The following is a 23,349-nucleotide window of genomic DNA, read 5'->3' on the forward strand; positions in this document are numbered from 1 at the left end:
CCAAAGGAGAGACTCCCAAGGAGGGCAGAAGTACTCCTTGGTGGTCTTCAATAAACCTCAGTTTAGCTACCCTGCACCTTAGCACTGCTCAGAGGAAGGCCTGCTCGGGATGGGGGCTGAAGGAAGAGGCAGAGGGTACCACCCTCAGACTAAATGTGAAGACAGGAAATCTTCCTGATCACATGTTCCTACATATAAACTCATTTGGTTTTTCCCTGCAAAGTCTTTTGCATGAGCTGCTACACAGACTATGCATGTTCATAAAGTTTCTGCTGAGTCACTCCACCTGGTCTTGGGCATTTTTTTTCAAACTTACAAGTAAACAAGGAGCTATAATTAAAGCCTTGGTTCAGCTTTAATTCTAGCGTTCACTGCCAATTGTGTCCCCTGTAAATACATATTTAACAACCTAATTAGCAACCCAGACTGTAAGCAGCTTGAGTAGTGTGGAATTGTGGCTATGGCCCAAAATAAATGGTGGGATTACAAATAGCAAGCCACCTAACACTCCCACCACTCTTCGCCATACGCTGATTATATTTTCAAAGTGGAAGAACTGGGACATTGGATAAGAGAATAAAAAGGCCAATCCAAGATCTGGTTTTGCACCCATTCAACTGTATTGACTTAAAAATGTAAACACTTGAAAAATGCTATAGTTCAAAATGAAACAGTGCCTGGGGTGGATGCACTGATTCTGTGTAGATGCCTTTGTATTGTTATGACCAAATTCCAGAAACAGAACTAAACCTGTACCAAAAAAAACCAACCCAAAACAAGGGTCTAGGATGGTAAAAGGGAAACGGAGACACAATCGTGGCCACACAGTAGGGAACTAAGAAGAACAAGGGACCATCTTCTATTTCTGTTTCCGTCTGGCTACTGCTTTGCCCCAATTGGTCTTAATCATCCCCCCAAAACACCTATCGTTAAATCACTCACACGTGCTCCTGCTTCTCAACCAAGACAGACCACCACATTTCCTCCCTAGCACTTGCCAGCTCTGTCCGGTTCCCACCCTCTCGAAAAGACCCACACTCCTTGTCCTCTGGTTTAAGTATTCCCTCCTAGTTAATCTCTCCCTTTCCCACCACTCACATGTAAACTCAAACCACATCCCTCCAAGCTCAGAAAACCAATCTCAGGGCTCAGAACTCTCCCCCCTCTTCTGTGATACCCTTAGGGCTCGGGAACACCTTTACACATAATTCAGAAACACTTATTTTTTTCCTGGTCTGTTGGGAATGCTGAAATAGCAGATCACAAGGGGCAATGCACACAGGAGCAGACACTATCACCACAGTTCACTTCCTGCCCTGTGTGCCTCCAGTCTGTAGTCTTTACCCTGGACAGACTGGAGTCCTAGCTCGGGAGCACCCAGGTACATTAGGGCTCTCAGCTACACCAAAAGTGCTCCAGCTGCACCAGACCACTGCATTCTGCAGTACAGCAGCCATACTACCTGGCTGTGGCATCAAGGATACGGTTTAGCCGCCAAAACATCCTTGTCATTAACTAAACTAGTAACGTTAACATTTGTAAATTCAGAAAATCAATTCGTTCACTACGAAGGAGATCCTTAGTTTTGGGCCAGCCCACCAGCTTGTAAACACTCCTGATTAGAGAGAAAACTCAACTCTTTCTGCAGCTGAAAGATTCTCTACTCAGGGACTCTACAGGGAAAAGGCAGAGATCTCTTCTTCCCTATGTAATCCTTTGAAAGATTAAATAGACCCCCATCCCCATGCAACATTACAGTCAAGGTTTAACTCCGCTCCCCACCTGTATGTCTTGCCATCCTTGTGCTGGTCCTCATCATCCTCGTTTGACAACACAAAGGGGTCACTCATCTCTGGCAGCCCCGACTCCTGCAATCGTTTCTTCTTCCGGCCCCGGGGCGGTTTGGGAGCAACTCCCCCACCCCCGCCACCCCCACCACCTTCAGAAAGGGTGGTTGTCCCTTTCTTGGACAGGTCAGGAACCACCTGGAGGGCTGCCTGGGAGCCAGGGGGTAGCGCAGAGACAATCATGGGAGCAGAGATGGGAAAGGTTTGGGCAGAGGCGGCTGTGGTCACCAGGGAACCTGACGGGGAAGTTATCACCAGACCAGGACCTGCAAATGAAGAAAGATGGAGAAAGTCAGTTATTACATCTCTAATTATGTCCAACCTCCTTATCTCACAGACACATGCTCTATACACCTAATTTTTAACTACAACACACATAGAAGAGTAGCTCACCCTCCCCAACACATTCCTAGTCTCCACTGCTGGAAGTCAAATCTCCACAGAGGGTGGATGTATGGAGTGCCTAGAGATTCATGGTGAAAGCATGCCATGGCAGTCCACACCATCAATAAGGCTAGGAATAATCTACAGCCCGAAAGGATGCTCCAGGATCCCCCTGTCCTCCCCACCCTCGAGTCTCCTTCACAAGCTGCTGAAGTGTTTGGAGTCCCCTACCTGCTGTCATGAGCCCAGCAGACTGCACTGGTACCACAGTGATATTCTGAGTCACAGGGGCTTGGCTGTGCGGCGTCAGCTGCTCTGGCTTGGTGTCTGAGTCCATGGAGATACCAGTGGGTAGGGCCACAGAGGTGGGGACTGTCAGCAAGGCAGGGTAGTGGGGGGGAGCCAGGCTGCAGCCCTTCTCTGTGGGCAACAGCTGCTCCTTCATCTTGTTAATAAACATGGTGTTCTCAATCTGAATGGATGGAAAGAACAGCTTTTAGAATACCCCAGCACAGCTTCTCCCAGCAGTTGGCTGGGCAAGAAGCGCAACAGAAACATGCATGAACTTCTAAAAAGAAGCAAGACCAGCGTAATAGGTTGGAAAAAACGTCTTACCTGTCCCGAGACGGTGGGCACTGCCGGCCAGAAGTACGGGGAGGAGTTGAAATGAGATTCTTCCATCCTAGCTGGGCACAGGGGGGAAGAGGAAGGGGGAAGGGAAGAGGAATGGAGGAGAAGGAAGACAGACAGACAGACACACACACAAAAAGAACATTAAACCCAAGGAGACTCCAACATGGAACTGACTCAGTCTAATGCTGTGACAGTTCCTTAATCTGCCCCATCTTACTTGAGCCGTTAACTTCTCCCCACTTTTGAGCTCTGCCCAAATCCAAAAATTATTTTCAGGGGAAAAAGGTGTCTGACATTCCCACAGGTTTGGGTCAGTCTCAAACGCCTCTTGCCCAATAGTCCTCCATGCAAAAACCAGGACTAACTACAAACCCAGAACACCTCCAGAATTCCCCGATTATCATCCACCCAAATGCATGGCATAAATGATGAAGTCTGCGCCATCTGCAACCAGGCAAATACTGCTGCAAGCCATTTTTCACTGTCTCAGACAGTCTGACCCCACAAGCATTGAAAATTTTGGACCTTGCCTGTCCCTTCACCCCAGCTCAACATGAAGGACCCAGATGCAGCAAGGGGACATTAGCATTATGTTACACAGGAAGAAAGACAGGCAGAGAGAGGGAAAAAAACTTGCCCAAGATAACAGACAGCCACAGCAGACCAAGAAGTCAAAATTAATGCTCCTAACTTCCTGCTGCCCACCGCGCTGACCACCTCAGCCCCACTCTCGAAAGCAACCCGGAAGAATCACTCAGTATTCCTGACAGACAAGATCCTCTGCTCTCGTCCAATGAGACCAGGCAGCGGGAAAATAACCTGACCGCCTGCTCCTGGGATACCCTATCTCCAAGTGAGATCATGTCACAGCTCTCTACTGCCCATCTCATTCCAGTCTTTGGGACAAGATTCTGCAGGGCTCTGTCCCAAGTCAAGTGCCCACCACTCCGTCTCAAGTCCCCGTGCACCAGTTAGACACCAAAAGGCAGCCCCCTGAAGACAGAAGCATAACCTCTTTAGGAACACCTGGCTGAAGCAGCCCCTTCTCTTTCTAACCCTTACACTCCTCTGTGTAACAGCATTAGCGGACAAAGTTTGTCACACTTGTGAAAATACTATTCAAAACCTAAAGAAATTAATAAAAGAGTATTTCCTGAAGCAGAAGATACACCTATTCCAGAACAAATATGGCAAAAACAGTATGTAAAATACACGTGATAAAAACTATGCTCGGAGATCATCTGGCAGAGAGAGCTGCTTGCAGAAGGCAAGCACTGTATGTTTCTCATGCAGCTACCTGCAAACTGTCCCGCTCCTATTCCTGTTATGATGCCGCAGTACTCTAATTAATGAGTAAATATTATTTCTGAAGGACCCTGAGTAGCACAAAACACTTACTTTCCGGAACTGTATTAGGGCAGAATAAATACATGTGGAATTGCTGCATGTGAGCCAAAATGCAAAGATAATTTTCCTCTATGTAGAGAAGCAGTACAAATGAACCAAATTACCTGATAATTTTGTTTTTATGAATCGCTCATGCAACAGCAAACCCAAGTATTCTTGCCTCACTCACTCACTACAAATCAACCAATAAACACACTTAAGGACGAATTATTTACCTTGCATCAATGGCATGCAGTCAGACTGCTAGCTGCCTGACTGAATTACTCTGGATTTACATTGCTGTGATTCAATCAGAATCTGATAGGGCAAGACTCTTACCTTCCTTCCTCTGCTTTCCTTTCTGAGCCAAATGAATTATTAAGTACACTGCCCACAGCAAGGCCCTATGTATGCAACGTTTAATTACGTGACTTTTTTCTTCCACAGGATGGGCACACATGCAGAGATAATGCATTCCCGGCAATTAAGCACCACCAGGATCAAGAAGGGCTTTTTGTTTGGAATGTCGACTTTGGGTTTGGTGGTTTTGGGGGTTTTGTTTGTTTGTTTTTTTTATTTTAAAATAAGTAAGCCCTTATTTGCTTAGCTTCCACATCAAAAACATCAAAGCGAACCTAATTCTATAAAAACATGAAGTCTCATATAATAATCAGATGCATTTTCCAAATAAACTTTGTAATTGTCCAAGACTCCCTTGGATTCAACTGCAAACTTCAGGAGTTCAAACAGAATGATGCCAGTTTAAACAAAAAATCTCACAAAAGCTTTCTTATTTAAAGAGTACAAGGAACAAAAGTCAAATCCATTTCCAGACTCCAAAATCCAGACTAGCACAGGCCAGGTAATTCAGCGGCTGCCTGTCTCCATCTAGTTCCCTACGTGAACTTCACAGAGCACCTAACTTTTGTTTGCACGCTTTTTGTAAACTGAGCAATTCAAAATAAGACTTACTGATTCCCAAAAGATGACTACACAGGTTTTGTTAAACCCTTTTAGTACACACCTCCCCATCCAAAAATCTCCATGCTTGAATGGTATCAGGTCTCAAAACTTTTGGCTTGAAAGGCTGAAGTGTGATGAAGTTGTAAGAATGTGGAGGAAAAGGAGAAATGGTTTAAGAGCTGAAGCTTTCATGCAATCTCACTAGCAAGCCAGTCTTCCAAAGGGAGAAAACAAAGGTGAGATTCTTCCACCAAACTACTGCCCTGATGCCCACAGCTGTCCCTCCCCTACCCCACTTTTAGGCTAAAGGATATTTTGAAAACATGCACCCCTATTCACAGCCCCCACTTTAATGCTGCTCACACTTACTTTACCAGAACTCTGCACGTAACCCTTCCAATTGTTCTATAACTACCAGACATGGGCTGGAGCTTCAACCCTGTACCACAGCATGTTCCCACTGCAGTGCCTTCATCATCCCAGCTTCCACAAACAGGCCAGAGATGGGACCTTCTTCCTATTCACCAGTCTAGTATCAGACAGATGTCAACGTACCCTCCTGATATAAACCAAAAACACCTTCTATGTACAGACCACAAATGTACATACACCAAATAAACAACCAAGTGAACCAGAGGAACCCACAAGGGACAAGGAATCTGGAGTTTAGATCTCAGAGAACTTCATAGAATCACATACTTAACGTGCTGGACTTAATACTTCTTTGCAGGTCTTGACTTTAATCATAAACAGATAAAAGAACGTGCAATTATACAGTGAGGTTGAGGCTGTATTTCTGGAAGGCACAATCAAGGTTGGACACACAGGTATTTAGAGGCTGAATTTTAATATGGCTTTCTTTATTCTCCAGATACCTAGCTTTTATTTTCTATTTGGTATAGAGTTTTCACCTGACAAAGGGCCCCCCAGTACGACACTCAGGAACAATTTACAATGTTGTGTTATGTCTGCCCAAGATCTTTGTTCAGTAACAAGGAGCTTTTAAGCTTAATTGCTGCAAAATACAAAGGATGCTGAAGGCCACACAGGCTGTTAGATCGAATGCAAAAATGCTTCCAGGAAGCTCTTAAGCACTGAAAAGTTCAAGCGCTGCTGCATCTTTAGAACTGGCACATCTGGATGCACATCAAGAATACCCCCAAAACATGCTAGACGAAGTGTCGAACCCCAAACCCGCACATCAGAGCTCCACCAACTTCAGTGCCGTTCCCGGACACACGCACAGCCCCCACCCCCACCGACCGAGCCTCTGTGGGAGCAGGTGCCTGGCAGGGGGGTACTCTGCGCCTCGGCTCCTTCCAGGCGCGCGATCCCCTCGCCCGCACCCCCGGGCTCAAGCGACTCCAAGCCCCCAGCGCCAGAACACGTGGCCCACCCGTCCCGCGCCCCCGGCGGCGGGGGTCACTCACGCAGCTCCGGGAGCTCCTTACCCCTCTCACTCTCCCTCCTCTTGCATTTCTCCTCCTTCCAGGGCCGTCTCTGCAAACAAACCGCCAGGGTTACGGGGGTACCCGGGGCCCTGTATGACAGCGGGCGGCGCTGCGCAGGGCCCCCAGACCCGCCGGCCGCCTCCAGCCCCCGCGGGCGCGGCCATGGGCGGGGGAGGGCGCTCCCCGCGGCAACCGGCCGGGACGGGAGGGGTGGCCCGCACCCGCCTCCCCGCGCGGGGCCCCGCGCACACACGGCGGCGGCCGAGGCCGGGACGCGCCCCCGGTGCCCCCCCCCGCAGCGCGGGGCCGGCCCGCAGCGCGCTTCCCTCGCGGCGGCGCCCCCGGGACGGCTCCGCGCCCGCCAGCGGGCCGGCGGGCCGGCGGGCGGACAGACAGACAGCCCCGCTCCGCTTCCGCTTCCGGATCGCCTCGGGCCCGGTCGCCCCGCGGGCCCGGGTCCCCCCGCCCGCACAGCCGCCCCCCCCAGCAGATTACCGGGCACCACCCCCCAGCGGCGACCCCGACCCCGACTCCAGCGGCGGCAGCGGCCTCCTCACCGGAAAGAGGAGCGGCGAGTCGCTTCCGGGTCAGGAGGAGGAGCGCGCCTCAGCTCTTCCGGGGCGCGGAGCGGAACCGCGTCATGAGCCGGCTTCTCTCGGGGGAAGAAAAAAAAAAAAAAAAAAAAAAAAAAAAAAAGAGGCGGAGCGGCGGAGGCCGCCGGCCCCGGGCAGGTTTTCCTCAGCACAAGGCGGGGGGAGGGGGGGTACTAGCGCGCGGCGGCGGGGGACGGGGCGGGCGGCGGCGGGCGCGCGCTTACCGGAAGTGCGGGCAGCCCGGCTGCGCGGAAGTGGCGGTGGCGGCGGCGGGCGCGCGGCGGACCCCAGCCCGGCCTCAGCGCCGCTTCCGGCCCAGCCGCCCGCCCGGCGTGACGTGCGCGGTGCGGGCCCGCCGCGCCATTGAATATTCATGAGCCGCCACGGGAATACTCGGCCGCCGATTGCCCTCAGCCCCCCGCCCACCCGCGGCCGGGCGCCCCGGGGCCTGGCTCCCGCCTGAGGCGGCCTATGCTGGGTGCGAGGGGGGGCCTGGCCCATTCCGTTCCTCCCGGTCCCCGCCTCAGGGCTGCCCGCAGTCTTCCGGGGCCTGCGGCCTGCCAGCGGGCGGGGGCGGCACCGCGACTCGGACCGGTGCCCCGGGTGGCCCCGCCGAGGGCCCGGCTGGAGCGGCAGCGCGGGAGGTAGCGCTGGGGCGGCCGTGCCTCGGCTGCGGCGGCTGCGGCGGGCGAGCCGGCCCGAAGGCTGGTGGCCAGCGGCGGGGCCTGCCCCGCCGCCTGGCCTGGCTTTGGCGCTTCCCTGGCCAAATGCTACGCGCGTCTGCCACACCAGCCGGACAGAAAGGGCTGTCGTTCTGCGGGGCGGCAAACCGGGCCACCTCAGGTGCTGTAGGGGACAAGAGAGCAAGGCCGGGTGCAGAGAGGAGCTGGGCAACCCTCTTTCCACACTTGCAAGCCAGTGGCTCAATGCAACACCCAAATACTAATTATTATTTGCAACCATTCACAACTTGACCCCAGAGGGGGCCACAACTCACCCTCCTTCTCAGTCATTGAGAATTCAGTTTCACAGATTCAGCCCACCTAAGTGTTGGCTGGCGGTTCCTGCTGCCTCCCGTGCACAGGCACCACCAGGCGTGTTGCTGTGCAGTGTGACTTACTGCGCCCGGAGCAGCAGGCAGTCCCCTGAGCCTTGCTGATAGCACAGGAGAATGCAAGAGGCTGTTCTGGAGAAGGCAATGCAGAGGCACTCCACGAGGTCGCTAAGCCAGGCTGGCTGATCACCCCACACTGAACTGGATACACCCCACAAGACCACTGAGCCAAGCTGGCTGTTGCAGCTCTGTTCTGCCTTGGACTCTTAAAACTGAGGTGAAAAGAGACTTTAGGTGTCATCTGCTTAATTCTGCCACTTGTAGCAGGGCTAAATTTGGCACTGGACTGACCTCCCAAGTCAGGTTAGGATACCTTATCTGTGTTGCTCACTGGGCATTTGGCAGAGCTGTTTTGGGAGAATTTTTTTTTTTAATTGTTGTATGAGTTTTCTGCCAGCTTGGCATGCTGGAACAGCTTTTCAGAGCCAGCATGAGTAAGAGGGTGGGACCAGGGAGAGCACAACTATAGCAGCCAGCGGTTAGATTGGCTCAGGCGATCATGAAACCACAACATCCGGAGCAGCGGGCAAAGGGGAATCTCCCAGCGGCTCAGAGGCAGGCGGCTGGAGCCGCAGCACCCGTCGGTCCCCAGAAGGAGTTGGGGTACTGGTCATCCCAGGCAGTACAAAACTGCCTCCTGGGAGGAGCCAGGATTAGCTCTGCGTTCTTCAGCAGGAGTCACATGAAGGCAATTGTTGATTTATTTAAATAAAAGGAGTTGGCAGCCTAATCAGTTTGGAAATTAATTTCCTTGTTAATTTGGGGGTTTTGACTTGCTCATGAATATTCACAAATGCTCACCTTTTCTCCCCCCTTCCACTGTGTAATTTATTTTTATGATTGTCAGATCGCCTCTGAAGGTGACATTTCTCTCCTTGTTCTGCAACGCGGCAAATATATTCAATCTTATGCCTTGGAAGAGGCACTGTGGCCTGGCACTGGTGTCTTTTTTGCCTCCTCTTTGCCCCAGAGTCCCTTGCAGCCTCTCGGCTCTCCTCCTTCCTCTGTGTATGCTGCCTAGAAAGAAATAAGACCTAGAGTCTCCTCCAAGAAGAGGGCTGGCCTGGCCTTGGTAGCTGGGAGAGCTTGTCAAAACACTCTACCGGACAAGGAAAAGTGGTAATTGCCAGCCGAGGAGTGGGACAAAGTGGTTAAATTTTTCTTACTGTGCCTAGAGTTTTCTGCTCCCCCTCCCGCCCTGCACTGCCAAGCACCCTTCAATAGCACGTGAGGCAGCGTGACTAACATCTGTCACAGACACTTGATTTCTCTTATCTCCTTTCCTTAGCAGTAGGCAAAATCAGAGAACCACCGGTGTGCGTCTCTGGAGGGTACAGCTGATCTGTTCACCTTCTTTCCCAGCTCTCGGTTGCTCCCCTTTACTTATCTTGCCTGCCCTTGCTCTTCCACACCAGGGAAGAGCATCCAGGCCACTGCCACTGGTTTCTCCCCAGGGAGGCATGCCCGTGTTCCACATGTACGTGTTTAGGGCTTCTGGCACTTCGCAACATCTACTGGGTGGGCTCAACGGAGGGCTGCAGCGGTTAAAAACCTGGGTATAATTGCTGGTGCTGGGAGTGGGAGGAGCAGTGCAGGCAGCAGGGGGATGAAGAGGTGCCCTCCTTACCCCATTATGCTCATGCACAGGGGCCAGCTTGGCCAGGAGCCAGCCCCGGGGCGAGTAGCATGATGCACATAGTGGAGACCCCCAGGCCCAGTGGCTGCTTCCACACCAGCTCATTTCTTTAGAAAAGTCAGTTTTGGTACAGTCTCTGTCTGTAATGAAGTTGTTTTTCAGAGAGTGCCGTCTCGGGGCTCGGAGCTGTGCAAGGAGGGGCGGCCACGCTGCACCAGCCGTGAGGTTCACCTGGCAGCCCTGCCAGCCCGGGCTGGTGGCTGGAAAGGGGGTGACTGAGCGAGGCTTACAATTGTGCAGCAAGAAAATAAACCAGCAGCACGTAAAGTGACTGCAGGAGGTAACTGAGCCCTGGAGGGGGTGGTAGGTGGAGGTTAGTGGGGCCCCCCTCCTGGGAGCAAAACTGTGCGAATAGCGCAGCTGGGTGCCCACCTCCCGCTGAGGGCACCGGCTCCTGACAAGCTCAGAAAAGAAAATTTGTGGAGAAAGCCAGCTGAGCTCAAAGTTACCGCAGCAGTTGCTCTTACAACCTTTGTAACAAGCTCTTCTTGCAACAGCTTTGACCCAGGAGGGTGGCAAACACACACCTCCATGCTGGCTGCCTGTTCCATCTCCCATCCTTGTTACCTCCTCCACACTCACATCTGACTGTCACGTTGCCACCTCAGCTCTTCCCTTCTTTTTCTGCTCGCCTGATTTCTTCATCTCTCTCCTTCCTCACCACCCCAACAAGGCATCCACCTCTGGACCTTCAATAATGATTGCGGACTGCCTGCTCATGGAGCCCCACTGTACGCTCAGTGCTTGAACCCCTTTTGCCTGCTGTCTGCATGTGAACTGCACTGCTCATGGTGACCATCCCAAAATGCAGGTGGTGCTCTGTGCCATGGTATCCTGCTTGGCTGGCTTCTAGGGCTGCTAACCCTGGCCTGACATGTTCGGTGAGCTGCCTCTAGTGGTACCTGAATTTGTTGGGGGTACCTGGCAGAGAGGCACAGATGGGCTTGGAAGGTGTGCTGATGTAGTGACACACTTTGTAAGGACGGAGGCTGTTCATTCTTGCCCAAATTTTCACCTGCTTGTGGGACAATATTAGGTTTATCCTGAAGCTGGTATTTTAATCTTGTGAGTACATTTCTCAGCAAGGCGTGTTGTCCTCACTTTTTCAGGGAACTGACATCTCTTTGGCAATCGGCTGATTAAATCCCCTGGCAGCTCACAGCAGAGAGCATTTCAGCACGTCATTCCTACCTTTTTTTCCGCTGCATGGAAATAGATTGCATCTTCCCCTGCTTGGTAACTTCTCTGCTTAGTGTTGTTGTTTAAGGTTGGAGAAACACATGGTAATGGAGAAATATAGTGTGCATTATCCTGCATATGCTTGCTTGCCTGAATCATTGCATTAGAATGGCATCGGCTCGCTTAAGGGCAAGGAGCAGAAAGCACACACCTGGGATACGCTTTGGGATTTGAAGTATACGCAACAATGATCTGATGCTTTTTCACTGAGAGAAGTAGGTTGCTCTGGAACTGGGGATGTGGGGGTCCCTGTTGGGCAGGAACATGGTAACCCAGGATTGATCAGCCTTAGCTACAGGCCGAGTTCATTTGGTTGCCGTAGTAAGGGCTATTAGTTGCTAAATCTGCTGGCCAATGGGCCACGAATACAAATGCCATAATTTGGAAGGAGGAAAAATTATTGCTGCATGTGCCAAGACGGCCAGAGGGGCTGTCCCTGCGGACCCTCAGTGCAGGGCAAAGATCACAGGCACATCAGAAGTGCCTGAGAGGGATCTCTCTTGCATGGTGGTCACAGCCAAAGCACACTGCGCGTGCACAGGCAATGCCTGTTCCACTGGGATGATAGCTTCTCTGTGGAATAACCCCAACAGGCTCAAACCAAAGTGCATTTTATTAGATCACCACAAAAAGCCTCAAGAAGCACTTTGGACATGATGCAGCGGTGAGCCCTTCAAGCAATGAAGGATCCCTGCAGCCTGGGCTGCATTAGCAGAAGCAGCAGCAGCAGCTCAAGGGAAATTATTATTCCCATCCACTTGAGAGGTGTGAGGCTCCACCTGGAAGTCTGTGCCCGGGGCTGGCTGCTTAGTACAAGGTGGCCCTTGACAGACTGCAGCACAGCCAGCAAGAGGGCCCCATGGCAGAGGGCTGGGGCGCACAGTGCACAAGTAGAAGGCTGGGGGAGCCGGGTTGCTTGAAGAGAAAAGGCCAAGGGGATGTCTGATTGCTGTCTGCTACTACCCAGAGGCAAGTTGTAGAGAAGATGGAGGCAGCCTCTGAGAAAACAGCACAGTGAATGCAGAAGAATCAGTGGACACAAGTGGCAGCAAGGGAAATTCTGAACATGTAAGGGAAAATTTCCTCCCCTTGAGGGCAGTTCAGCAGCAGGACAGGTGCCTAGAAAGGCTGGAGAATCCCCATCCTTGGAGATGTTCAGAAGTTGTGTGAGCAAGGCCCCAGGCAACCTGGTCTAGCTTTGGAGGAACCCTGCTGTGGGCAGGGAACTGGACTAGAGACTTCTGGAGGTCCCTTCCCACCTGATTTTTTCTGCGGGTCAGTGTTTCTATGCTGCTGATCTCCCATGAGCCGATGTTCAGTGTCTTCATAGTGCTGGAAGCCCAAAGGGTGGGTAATGCTTGCTTGGCCCTCTGGAAATGGGTCCGTGTTGATGGCAGTGTTGGCACCTGTAAAGCCCTTCTGCACGGACACCCCTGCTCCAGCTGGTTTGCCACCCTCTGACCCATCCTACTCTGTTCCAAGCACGGATGAATCTCCTGACAGCAGGACCTTGTTGGTTTGGGGGTGACTCCTTAAGCTGTGACATCCATGTGCAGCAGCAGTCACCCAAGTGTCATTTAAAACCATATATATTTATATTTATATATATATATATAAAACTTTAAACTGCAGCATTTAAGAGTTTCTCCCCGCCTCCCTTCACCTTTTCAGAAGCAGAGAAGCTTTAACTAAACTCCTTTACATTCTTGGCTTCGGTGTCTGCATGTTTCTGGGCAGTCAGAGGATCTGTGAGGAGTTTCAGGGGGTCCCTGCTCCCGTCGGGATGCTGTACAGTCACTTCGCGAGTTCCCCCTCTCTGGGAAACGCGCCTCTCGGCAGCCCAGACCGGGGCGTGCCGTCCACCGAGAGAGCGAGGGGGTGGGTGCGTGGCTGCTGCACCCCTCGCCCCACCTTCAGTGCCCACCACAGTGCTGCTGAAGCGCCTCTGGGTCTTCACAGGTGCCTCGTATCATTTCTCAGCAAGAAGGATGATGCTGAAAAAGGTGGGAGAAGAGAACAGAAGAAAGGGTGAACAGTAAATTATTGTATTAAGGCACAAGCAAAACTTGAGAAGCCTTATCGCAGCAAGACTGGAGCTCGCCAGCTCACCTCCATATTTGTGTTTTTTACAAAACTGGCTGAGGAAATTGCAGTTTTGGGAGCAAAGATTTGCAGCATATCCATCAAATTCAGGGTAAGCATGCCAGGGCTGGAAAAAAGGAGCTATATTTCAGGAAGAGAGAAAACAAAGTACTCTGGGCAGCTGCAAACCCATTAGTCTAGTCTCAATAGAGCATAAGGTTAAGAACAAATTACAGAAGGAAAACAAAATTAAAGCTACAGCAGTAAGTGGAAAATGGTATCAAATAGAGAATGGGTTTATCAACAAAAGCACTGTGTGCCCTTAACTCGATCCTTTTCTTTACCTTTTTTTCTTTTACCTGGATGAAAAAAAACCAGAAATCGGTAAATCTAACCTAGCTGGATTTCAGTAGAGCATTTGATACAGTAGAGGCTGGAAGGCAGCTAGATAAGCTGAAGTGAAGGGAATTAGTAGGAGAATTTTAGGTGGGTGAAATGCTGGGGAAAGGCAGGTGACATGTGGAGTCAAAAGGGAGCTGCCACCACGGAGGAATGTTACTGGCCTTGGGAATAATTCTGCTTGCAGTAATGGCTCTAGCTCAGCAAAAAGCATCATGAAAAGGAAGTTTGCTGATTAAATGCATTTAGAAGAATTACTCACAGTCTGGAGCGGGGAAGTGTGAGGTCCTGTTCTTCACTGCTGCTAACAGGAATGTCTTTTACACACACAGATTCACTGGTTAGAAATGACAGAGGAAAAGACAGATCTGGGTGCATTCATCATTCACAAGATGATTATGAAGCTCCGATGTGATGTGATCACAAAGACAACAGCCTTAAAGAGATCATTACGTTAATCTTATTTAGGACGCTATATACAATTTGTCACCTCTGTTTGGAAAGGGGCTCAGGGCTGGCAGCAGCGTGGGGGAGCCAGAATAACCGAGCCTGTCCTCCTGCCTCCCCCTGCTCTTCCTGCGAGCAGACGAGGAGAGGGGTTGGCTTCCTTAGCTCAGCAAGGGGCTGAGATGGGTGAACTTCTCTCTAGAAATCCATTTCATACATGGGGATGTGCCCAGCAAGGTGAGCCATTACAGAAGGGAAGGAGCTCGGCCATGACAAGGTTGGGCAGTCCCTTCCTCCTCAGAGTTTGGCTCTTTCCAAGGCTGCACAGATTTACCTCTCCCTGCGGTGTGCTGAGCTTCCTTGGCAGGCAGAGCAGGTTAGCACCACGAGTGCAGCATTGTAAGAAAAGAGGTGCCGAACACAGGCCCGCAAGCCCACGTTCTCCTGCTCCATCACCCAAAGAGCTTTTCCTTAAAGGCTGAGAGGTCAGTCCAGAGCCTTGCACTCTCTGAACAGGGGACAGTGTGGTGCTTCTCCCACCCCGTGCCCGCTCCCATAAGCCCTCCAAGGAAGGACATTTAAAACCCGGTGTCTCAGAAAAAGCTGGGTTCTTTGGAGCAATGCACAAAAGCCCATCAGAACTAAAGGTACCACCATCCCCCGTGCAGACAGCAGTGCTGACAGGGTTTCATCGTGCTGATCTTCAGCATCAGGGGGATGAGTGATGGGTCCTGAATCTGGTTTCCACCTCAATGGGGTTTGAGCTGATCCAACGCCTGACTTGGGGGTGGATGCAGTGAGTACACGTGGCTGTGATTTGCCTCTGCCAATGATTTCTGGGGTTTATTTAATTTAATTGGGGGAAATGAAATTGGGACGGGACCCTGGGCAGTCATCTAATTCATCCTCCTGACCCGGCGACAGGATTAAGTAAGCGCAACTCATCCCTAGCAGATATTTGTCAAACCTGCTTTCAGCAGCCTCCAGTGACAGGGCTCCCCTGGCCAGTCTGGTCCAGCGTTTTATTGCTCGAGTCTCAAAAAGCTGATCTCCACAGCCCCGCTGGAAAGTGCCTTTCCTCTCTGACACTGCAAACTGTCTCCCCAAACCAGCTGCATCTACTTTTTGGCAATTGCATGCATCTTTTGGCAATTCTGACTGTATTTTCCATAGTTTGTTTATGAGACCTTCATGCTTTTCGCTCCATCAAAAGCCTTGAAGTCAAGATGTATCACATCCACTGCATCCCCCCAGCCCGCTAGGGCAGTTAGCCTGTCAGGCAGCGAGGTTAGATGGGCTTAACATGATCTTCCTGATGAATTGACATGGGAGGCAGGTTTTTTTAGGTTTGAAGCACACATTGGAGGAGAAGCTAGCTCATACGTACAGCTGCCTGACAGCGATGAGAAAGGGTCTGGGGGAGAAGGGCTTGGGGCTGTGGCAAGCTGAAGGGACAGGGGGCAAATCCAGCTGGGATAAAATGCAGTTCCAGACAAGTATTCTGCTGTTGGGGTTCTGGGGATAACAAGAGCCCCTTGGGTAAGCGCCAAGAGCGTGGAAGGACAGTCTGCTACAAGTGTTTTAATAGCCTGTAACATCAGGGATGCATGAAGCCTGTGCACCGTGAACCCCTCTGGAATTCATTACGGACTCAGACACACTGAGAGGTTTTCAGAGTAGCAGACTTGGGCTGCATGACTCTGGGCAGGCTGTCAGCTCTCAGCAGCTCTTGCCCCTTTATTGTATCCCAGAGCTTTCTCAGCACCTGGAGCAGATCCCATTGGGCAGGGCTCCCAAGTTTCAGGTAAGCATAATGTTTAGGGAAGTAATTTTTCAGATGTGTTTACAACATCATCGGGGAAAACTCACCAGCTGCCTTGCTTCCTCCCACTGTACCACAGACGGCTTATCTCCCAGGATTACTTCATTGTCCTCCTCATGCTGTTGTTCCCGAAGAGCTAAGCTCAGCAGCAGTGGTGTTACCTAGTCACAACACATCTTGCAAGCTTTCTACAGTTTCTCAACCCACATCACATACCTGGGCACTTCTTTTTCCCCAGCAGGCAAGGCGTGTAGCCATATGGCAGGAGGTGACAGCTCCTGATGAGAAGCAGAGCGAGTTACAGACACTTTCCCCACCACCATGTCCTTCTTCCCCATACCAGCTCCATCCTTCCCTCATCCCATCTCTGCCTGGGATGGGAAGCCACCCTGCCCTTGTTGCACGAAGACAGAACTGCGACAGCCCCAGCCTGCCATCTCCTGGGGTGCTCTCCCAGCAGCCGTGGCTGCATTTGTGCTACAGAGCGCAGAGGGCACAGGGCTGCACGGGGACCTGCAGCCACCCATCCCTCACCCATTCCATCACCCATCCCGTCACCCATTCCATCACACTGCTGGGGTGGCTTTAGCCCAACCCAGCTACCGCCCGAGGCAAAGCCCAGGCACGGCTAGGGGTGGCACACCGCAGAGACCGTTCCCAGTAAGTGGCTTCTTGGAATCACAGGGTGGCTGGGATTGAAAGGGAGCCCTAGAGCTCATCCGGTCCAGCCTCCCTCTACTCAAGTGGGGCCACCTAGAGCCAGTTGTCCAGGACCGCATCCAGGCAGCTTTTGAGCATCTCCATGGAGGGAGACTGCACAACCTCTCTGGGCAACCTGTGCCAGTGCTCTGCCACCATCGCCCTCCCAGTGAAAAGGGGCTCAGGGGGAGCCCCTGTGTGTCTGTGTGCCCACCGCCTCTGGGCCTCTCGCTGGGACCGCTGAGCAGAGCCTGGCGCCCTCCCCCTCGCACCCCCCTTCAGGTGTCTGTATGCAGTGATAAGATCCCCCTGAGCTCTCTCATAGGAGAGATGCTCCAGTACCTTAATCACCTTACCATGTCTGCCTTGCACTGAGGAGCCCAGAACTGGACACAGGACTCCAGGTCTGGCCTCACCAGAGCTGAGCAGAGGGGAAGCACCCCCTCCCTTGACCTGCTGGCAATACTTTGTCTAATTTATCCCAGGATACCATTTGTCTTCTTTGTGGCAAGGGCACACTGCTGGCTTCCATTCAACTAGGTGGCCACCAGCACCCCCAGGTCCTTCTCTGCCAGGCTGCCTCCCAGCTGGTGGCCCCCAGCCTGTACTGGTGTGGGGGGTCACTCCTCCCCAGGTGCAGGGCTCTGCACTTCTTAAGCTTCATGGGTACCCTGTCAGCTCAGTTCTTCAGCCTGTTGATGTTCCTCTGGATGGCAGCACAACCCTCTGGTGTATCTGCCAGTCCTCCCAGTATGGTATCATCAGCAAATTATTGAGGGTACACTCTGCCCCATCACCTGTATGTGGTGGGGCAGAGATGAAGGCGTTGAACAGGACTAGACCCAGTATTGACACCTGGGTTACAGGGGCTCAGTACTAGGTACTGGCCTCCAACTAGACTTTGCAGCGCTGCTCACCATCCCCTGGGCCCAGCCGTTCAGCCAGGTCTCAGCCCACCTCACGGCCTGCTCATCCAGCCCCTCCATCAACAGCTTGTCAGCGAGGATCTTATGGGAGACGGTGTCAAAGGTCCTGCTGAAGTCGAGGTAAGCAATATCCACAGTTCACCCCTTGTCTACCAGGCCAGTCACTTCATCGTAGGAGGTTATCAGGCTGGTCCAGCATGACTTCCCCTTGGTGGATCTGTGCTGACCATTCCTGATGATTTCCTTGTTGTCCATGTGCCTGCAGATGGTTTCCAGAACGAGCTGCTCCATCACCTTCCCAGGAATCAAGCAGAGGCTCACTGGTCTGTAGTTCCTGGGTCTTCCTTCTTCCCCTTCTGGAAGATAGGAGTGATGTTTGCTTTCCTCCAGTCTTCAGGTACTTCTCCCAGGTGCTGTGATCAATTACAGATTATCCAGAGTGGCCTTACAATGACATCTGCCATCTCCCTCGGCACCTGTGGGTGCACCCCATCACGATCTGATGTGGTTGGTGGTTCTGTTCCGGAGGCAAGCGGGTCCAGCTGCCTGTATCTGTGTGTTCTGTCTATTTGACAGAGCACTGTCCTCTTCTCATTTTGTACACTCCACCTTTGTGTTCCTCACACTCCACAGTGCCATCGGGTTTCTGGGTTTTCCACTATTCAAGCTGAGTACACAAGAGTTGCAAATTTGTTCCTGGGGCCACTTGACAGACTAAAAAGCTGAGCTCCTAGATTATTAACCATTTCCCCAGGTGGAGGCACCTCTAACTTTTAAATATGTCTTGAAGGAATTCAGAAGTTGCCAGCTATTCCACCTGGAGGGGTGTGGGACCCAGGGACACACATTTCCCGTCCGGTTCCTTGCCAGGAGCAGTGAGCCCACGGTCAGGGCAGACGAGCCCCAGACGAGCCCCGAGTTGCAGCAGGCAGCACACTGCAAGTTCAAGTGCCTCCCTCCTGCTCGGCTGCCTGAACTCCTCCTCCCAGGCAGGTTGGCGTGATGATCTCCACATCCTCCAGGCAGTTCTCAGTCTCACTTAGATGCTCAAGAGTTCCTAGAAAATCTTTTGCATCGTCACCGGGCCTCATTTTAGCAAGGATGCTTGTGTTTTCCAGGGAGTCCCTCAGCACCGCAGTCACCTGGGGCTTTTTTTCCTCCAGCCTTGCAGGCAGAGCGAGCATCTGTCACAGAAGCTTTGGCTCTGTCTGGGGAGCAGCTGCCACCTGAGAAATTGCTCCGTGTTTATTCCCTCTCTCCTTTTTCTGGAGTGGAGCCCTTCAGGCTTGCCAGCTGCCTGCACTAGCCTCCCCCGGATCAGCTCCCATTCTGTGCACATCCTTGCCATGGCAGGCACGGCCAGCAGCCCTTCTGGGTCAGCAAGGGGACCATTCTAGGCAGGGGGAGGTCCTGTGCACAATCCACATGTAAAAAACTACAGCAAAGAGGCAAAAAAATTAAGAAATGCTGCTTGACACCCCAAAATTGCTGGAGATCAGGAGCCCAGCACAATGCCTGGCTGGACAGAAGGATGCTGAGCAACCTGTCTAGTGCAGGACCAGATTTGTGGCTCCACTTTGCGCTGAACTCCTGTAAGGCACTGCTCAGCAAACATACCCCACAGCAAAGACTGTAAGAAACTTTTTTAAACCTTAGGAGTTTCTAAAGCACTAACAGCTTAATGCAGCGAGGAAGGTGAGCTGGAAATGGCAGCAGCATAGATAATTGGGGGGGTGGTGGGGCGAGGGAGTCCCTCTGGCCATTCTTTGCTTCTGTGCTTGAAGCTGCTGCAATCACTGCATGTTAAAACTGCTGAAGTTTTCAGCCCTGTGCGCTGTGCATCTCTGTGGCCCTGCCGGCAATCCTGGCCTGGATTCCCTGCTCTTAGCACGGAGAGCCCAGGATGGGGCTGAAGCTCATGGCAACCTCCAAGCATCCTTTGCCTTAGCCACAGCAGCCTCTGTGGTGGAAGCAACACGACTGCAGCTGCACATAAGGGCAAAGAGCTTGCTGCTGCCAGGAATTGCGTGAGTGCCTGGCTGTGGCAGAGCCAAATCTGCTAAACTCGCTGCTGGGGATGGCCCTCCCTCCCTCCCTCCCTCGCCCCAGTGACTCTGCAGTGCAGGTGGGGCCGTGCTTTCGAGGTGACCGCCAGTGGTGGCCTCCCCAGAGTGCTGATGCCACACGGCAGCATTTTTGAGCTGACACCTGCCAGAAAGTTTTTCCTTTTGGTATTGCAGAACAGAGTGCCTGGTGAAATCTTTACCCCAGGACACCCTGACCAACAATCGTCTCCTTCTGTCCTTGAAAGTGCTGCACTGAAAGCGCCGGGGTGCCCCATGGGCAGAAACACTTGGCCTTTCGTCACAGCGGGAGGAGCCCGGCATGCCCCCCCGCCTGCCCCAGGGGACTGGCTCACCCCCTCACGCTCCAGCAATGTCCAGGTAATGCTCCCTCCGCTCATCGCTCATTGCAGAACACTTTATACTTGATGCAGTTAATGCAGACAGAGAGCTGGCAGTCCCTCTGGCAGCTGCCAGCTCAGAAGGAGCAGAAGTGAGGTTGCCTGGACATGTACTTTAACTCTAAATGTCCTGTTTTTCCACAAGTTTGCATTTTGACGAACATAATGTTCTGAGAAGGAATGAGCTCTCACCAAGCAACATTAACTCTGTGTTAACAAAGGGGTTTGACATTGAGTTGAAGCCTGAGGACAATGCTGGCACGAGAATGAATTATCACAAGCTGGGCCGTGGGTACGCTGAGGTTGGAAATTAGAAGGAGCTTCCTACCTGCCAGTGCAAGGATCTGGAACAGCCTTTCAACAGCAGCTGTGAGGCCAGGAGACACGACTTGTTTGGGGACTGGAAGTCTCTGAGTAAGAGTATGCGATGGGGCGGCCAGCCAGGGGCCAGGGATCGCTGCCAGCCTGCTCTGCTTGGGGTGCAGGACATTCTCACGGCGACTTTGCTCTTAAAGCAGCACAAGCCCCACCGGGTGCCTGGGGTTTACCAGGACACAGTGTGCGCTGTTTGGGGCTATGGGGACAGTGTCCTGGGGACAGTGCTGCCAGTGCTGTAGGGCTGCGGTTCCCCAGGGAGCACAGGATGTGCATCCCAGCCGCCTCCAACGCACCAGGAGCAGGCACGGGAATCGGAGGGGACAGCATGTGACAGGCAGACCCAGGACAAATTGCCTTCAGGTAGCGGCTGGGTGTCTTGCAGATCTGAGGGGATTTCTGATGAGCAGAAGAGGGCTCCTCCATGCCACAGCCCAGGGGAGTGTGCACTCTGGCGAGCCGGGTACTTGGGGGCTGGGGGGAGCAGCTCCTCTGCCATCTTCGCTCATCTTCCCGTCTTCACTCATCTTCATTAATGGGGGCTGAGTACCCAGCCAGGGCCCACTGGTCAGCCCTTTCCCAGAGAGGGCAGTCAGCTGGATGTGACCAGCTTGACACAGGATGGCAAAAGGGATGAGGGAAGGGGATGCCCCAGGAGCAGCTGTCATGGGGAGAGATGGCAGCAGCTCTCCCCGGGCTGGGCGCTACAGTGAACCAGCTGCAGCTGCCTTGGAGCATCTCCTGGCTCGCTCCCTCCGGCCACCAGCCCTGGACACCAGCAGCCCTGGGAGCAGGCACGCAGCCCCAGCCCCCCCTGCTCCCCCGGCATCCATCCGTGCTTGCCTGCCCAGAGCAGAAATCCTGCGGGAAATACTTCACTGACAGGTCCTGGTGGATTGTACGAGCTGGGGATAGAATGGGAGTTACAGCAAACTCAGTTTTGGGTTTTTTAGTAGAAGATCAAGGCGTTGCCGGCGCGATGCCTGCACCCTGCTCAGTGATGGAGGTTAGGGGCTTCCAGCCCAGCTGTTGACTCACAACCAGGCAGAAGAGAGAAGGGAAAATTAGCATGAAGAATGTTGCTGAAATGGCTTGTGCGTGTGTGTGTTCAGAGATCAGTGTAGATATTGTATTGCTGCCTGTGTTATGGCTGCTGTGTTTAATAGATGTTTTTAATGGAATCTGATCTTTCTAAGAACACGGGCACCTCTGGGTAGAGCATTTGCCTGTATCTACAGCTCCACTGCCAGACAGGGCAGATCTTTAAGAAACAAGCTCCTCCAGAAAGCAACTTTAATTCCTGACTTCGTAACACCAGGGCTTTTTTTCTGAGCCTAGATGCCTTTGGACGTCCCAGACAGCTATTGAACCACTGGATGGCACGTCACTGTACAGAGCCCAGCTGGGCCCAGCAGGGATACAGAGCGCTCCCATGAGCGCACGTCTGTGGGCCATTCTGGGGCACAAATTTGGGATTCCAGCTTCCCCATCAAGTCCTCACTCTCTGACTGCTCTTAACTGACTGGCAGTCAGCAGAGGCCTGGAATGTGACCTTCATCTAAGCCACGTCACCTCCAGAGCAGGTTGCCTCTGGATCAAGGCTGAGGCAGGCAGGGGAGGCTCAGGCTGCTGCTCCTGAGGTAACTGGAAGGATCAGGGGAGCTGGGTGAGTGCTGAGCCTAAACAATGGCTTCAGAGTCAGAGTTGTGATCGTACTCAAATTAATTTCAAATGTGCGCAGTAACACAAGAAGCAATTTGCATAAGACGTCACATGGAGTTGCATACAATTTCGCATATTTAAACAAAATACAATAAAGCACAGCTCGGGTGGGTACGTGAAATCATTTGTGCAGCGAACCGTGCAGAGAAACGATGTACAATTATCACAGAAGAAGGAAACAAATGGCAGCAACCACCCAGGATGCAAAGTCAGCTCAGAAGTTGTGAAACACCAGCCTCTTCCTTCATCCACCATCCTGATAGATGCTTGGATGCACATTATTATTGCATGAGGATGCACTGCTTTTCCACCAGACCTTTCTGGTGCAGAGGATGGTGCTTGCTGGATATATGCTGCTACTCGCTCCTTCACGTTTGCATCCTTCGCTTCATCTTTGTAAAACGCTTTTCTCATGCGTCATTCTCCCTGGGCTTCCTAGTGCATTCATCTCCCAGTCCGAGGGACGACTCTGTCACCACGCGCCGCTGCAGGTGGCAATGTCCTTGCCCTTCAGTGGCAGGGGCCAGAGGCCACAACACTGGCTCTGGGTACCCAAGGGCAGACACTGGCAGCCTCATTTTTTGGTGGTTATCAGTGCTGCGCACGTTCAGAGTGCAGTCCCTGTGCTGTAGTTCTTGTTGCCTCTGTAGAACATAGACTCAATCACAGAATGGTTTGGGTTGGAAGGGACCTTAGAGATCATAGATCAGATGATGTGGCCTCCATCTCAGCTCCTGGAAAATTATGACCCAACAATTAATGTTAGAAAAGGAAGCTGGCAAGAAAAGGGAGCAACATCCCTTAAGTGGGAATGCATCATCCTTCAGAGTGAACACCAGGGGGGCTGGCTGAGACCTTCAAACCTGCACAAGGGACTTTCACCCCCTGACCTACATTTTATGACAATCCTGCATCTCTGACACGTGGGCTGGGTCCGCACTGCAGCAGTGAGGCTGAGCTCTGAGGGCTGAGCCATGAGCATGTACAGTCGCATCTGCTTCCCCTTCCCTCCCCAGGAGGCAGGTGGGGAGGATCCGGCTGCTGCTCCTGAGACAGCTGGAAGGATCAGGGGAGCTGGGTGAGGGCTCAGGCTAAGCCAGGGCTTCA

General features: G+C 52.5%; 1 protein-coding gene across 11 annotated transcripts in view; it reads right to left on the reverse strand.

Annotated features, from left to right (window-relative positions):
• ZNF384 (zinc finger protein 384) overlaps positions 1-9,256 on the reverse strand; it is a 30,119-nt gene extending 20,863 nt beyond the window's left edge. For 2 of the 11 annotated variants that reach the window (XM_056339604.1, XM_056339594.1), the window contains exons 1-6: positions 7,160-7,264; positions 6,665-6,713; positions 5,583-5,772; positions 2,847-2,913; positions 2,463-2,703; positions 1,783-2,113 (exon numbers count right to left, since the gene is read on the reverse strand). In XM_056339604.1, coding sequence (XP_056195579.1) covers positions 1,783-2,113; positions 2,463-2,703; positions 2,847-2,913; positions 5,583-5,635 — 692 coding nt within the window. In that variant the 5' untranslated portion in view covers positions 5,636-5,772; positions 6,665-6,713; positions 7,160-7,264. Of the gene's footprint in view, positions 1-1,782; positions 2,114-2,462; positions 2,704-2,846; positions 2,918-5,582; positions 5,773-6,664; positions 6,714-7,159; positions 7,350-7,481 lie in introns of those variants that run through there. The other 9 variants (XM_056339605.1, XM_056339603.1, XM_056339595.1 and 6 more) reach the window with 8 other exon arrangements.
• Between the last annotated feature and the right edge of the window lie 14,093 nt (positions 9,257-23,349).

The sequence above is a fragment of the Falco biarmicus genome, chromosome 5 (genome assembly GCF_023638135.1).
Source record: "Falco biarmicus isolate bFalBia1 chromosome 5, bFalBia1.pri, whole genome shotgun sequence".
Lineage (NCBI taxonomy): Eukaryota > Metazoa > Chordata > Aves > Falconiformes > Falconidae > Falco > Falco biarmicus.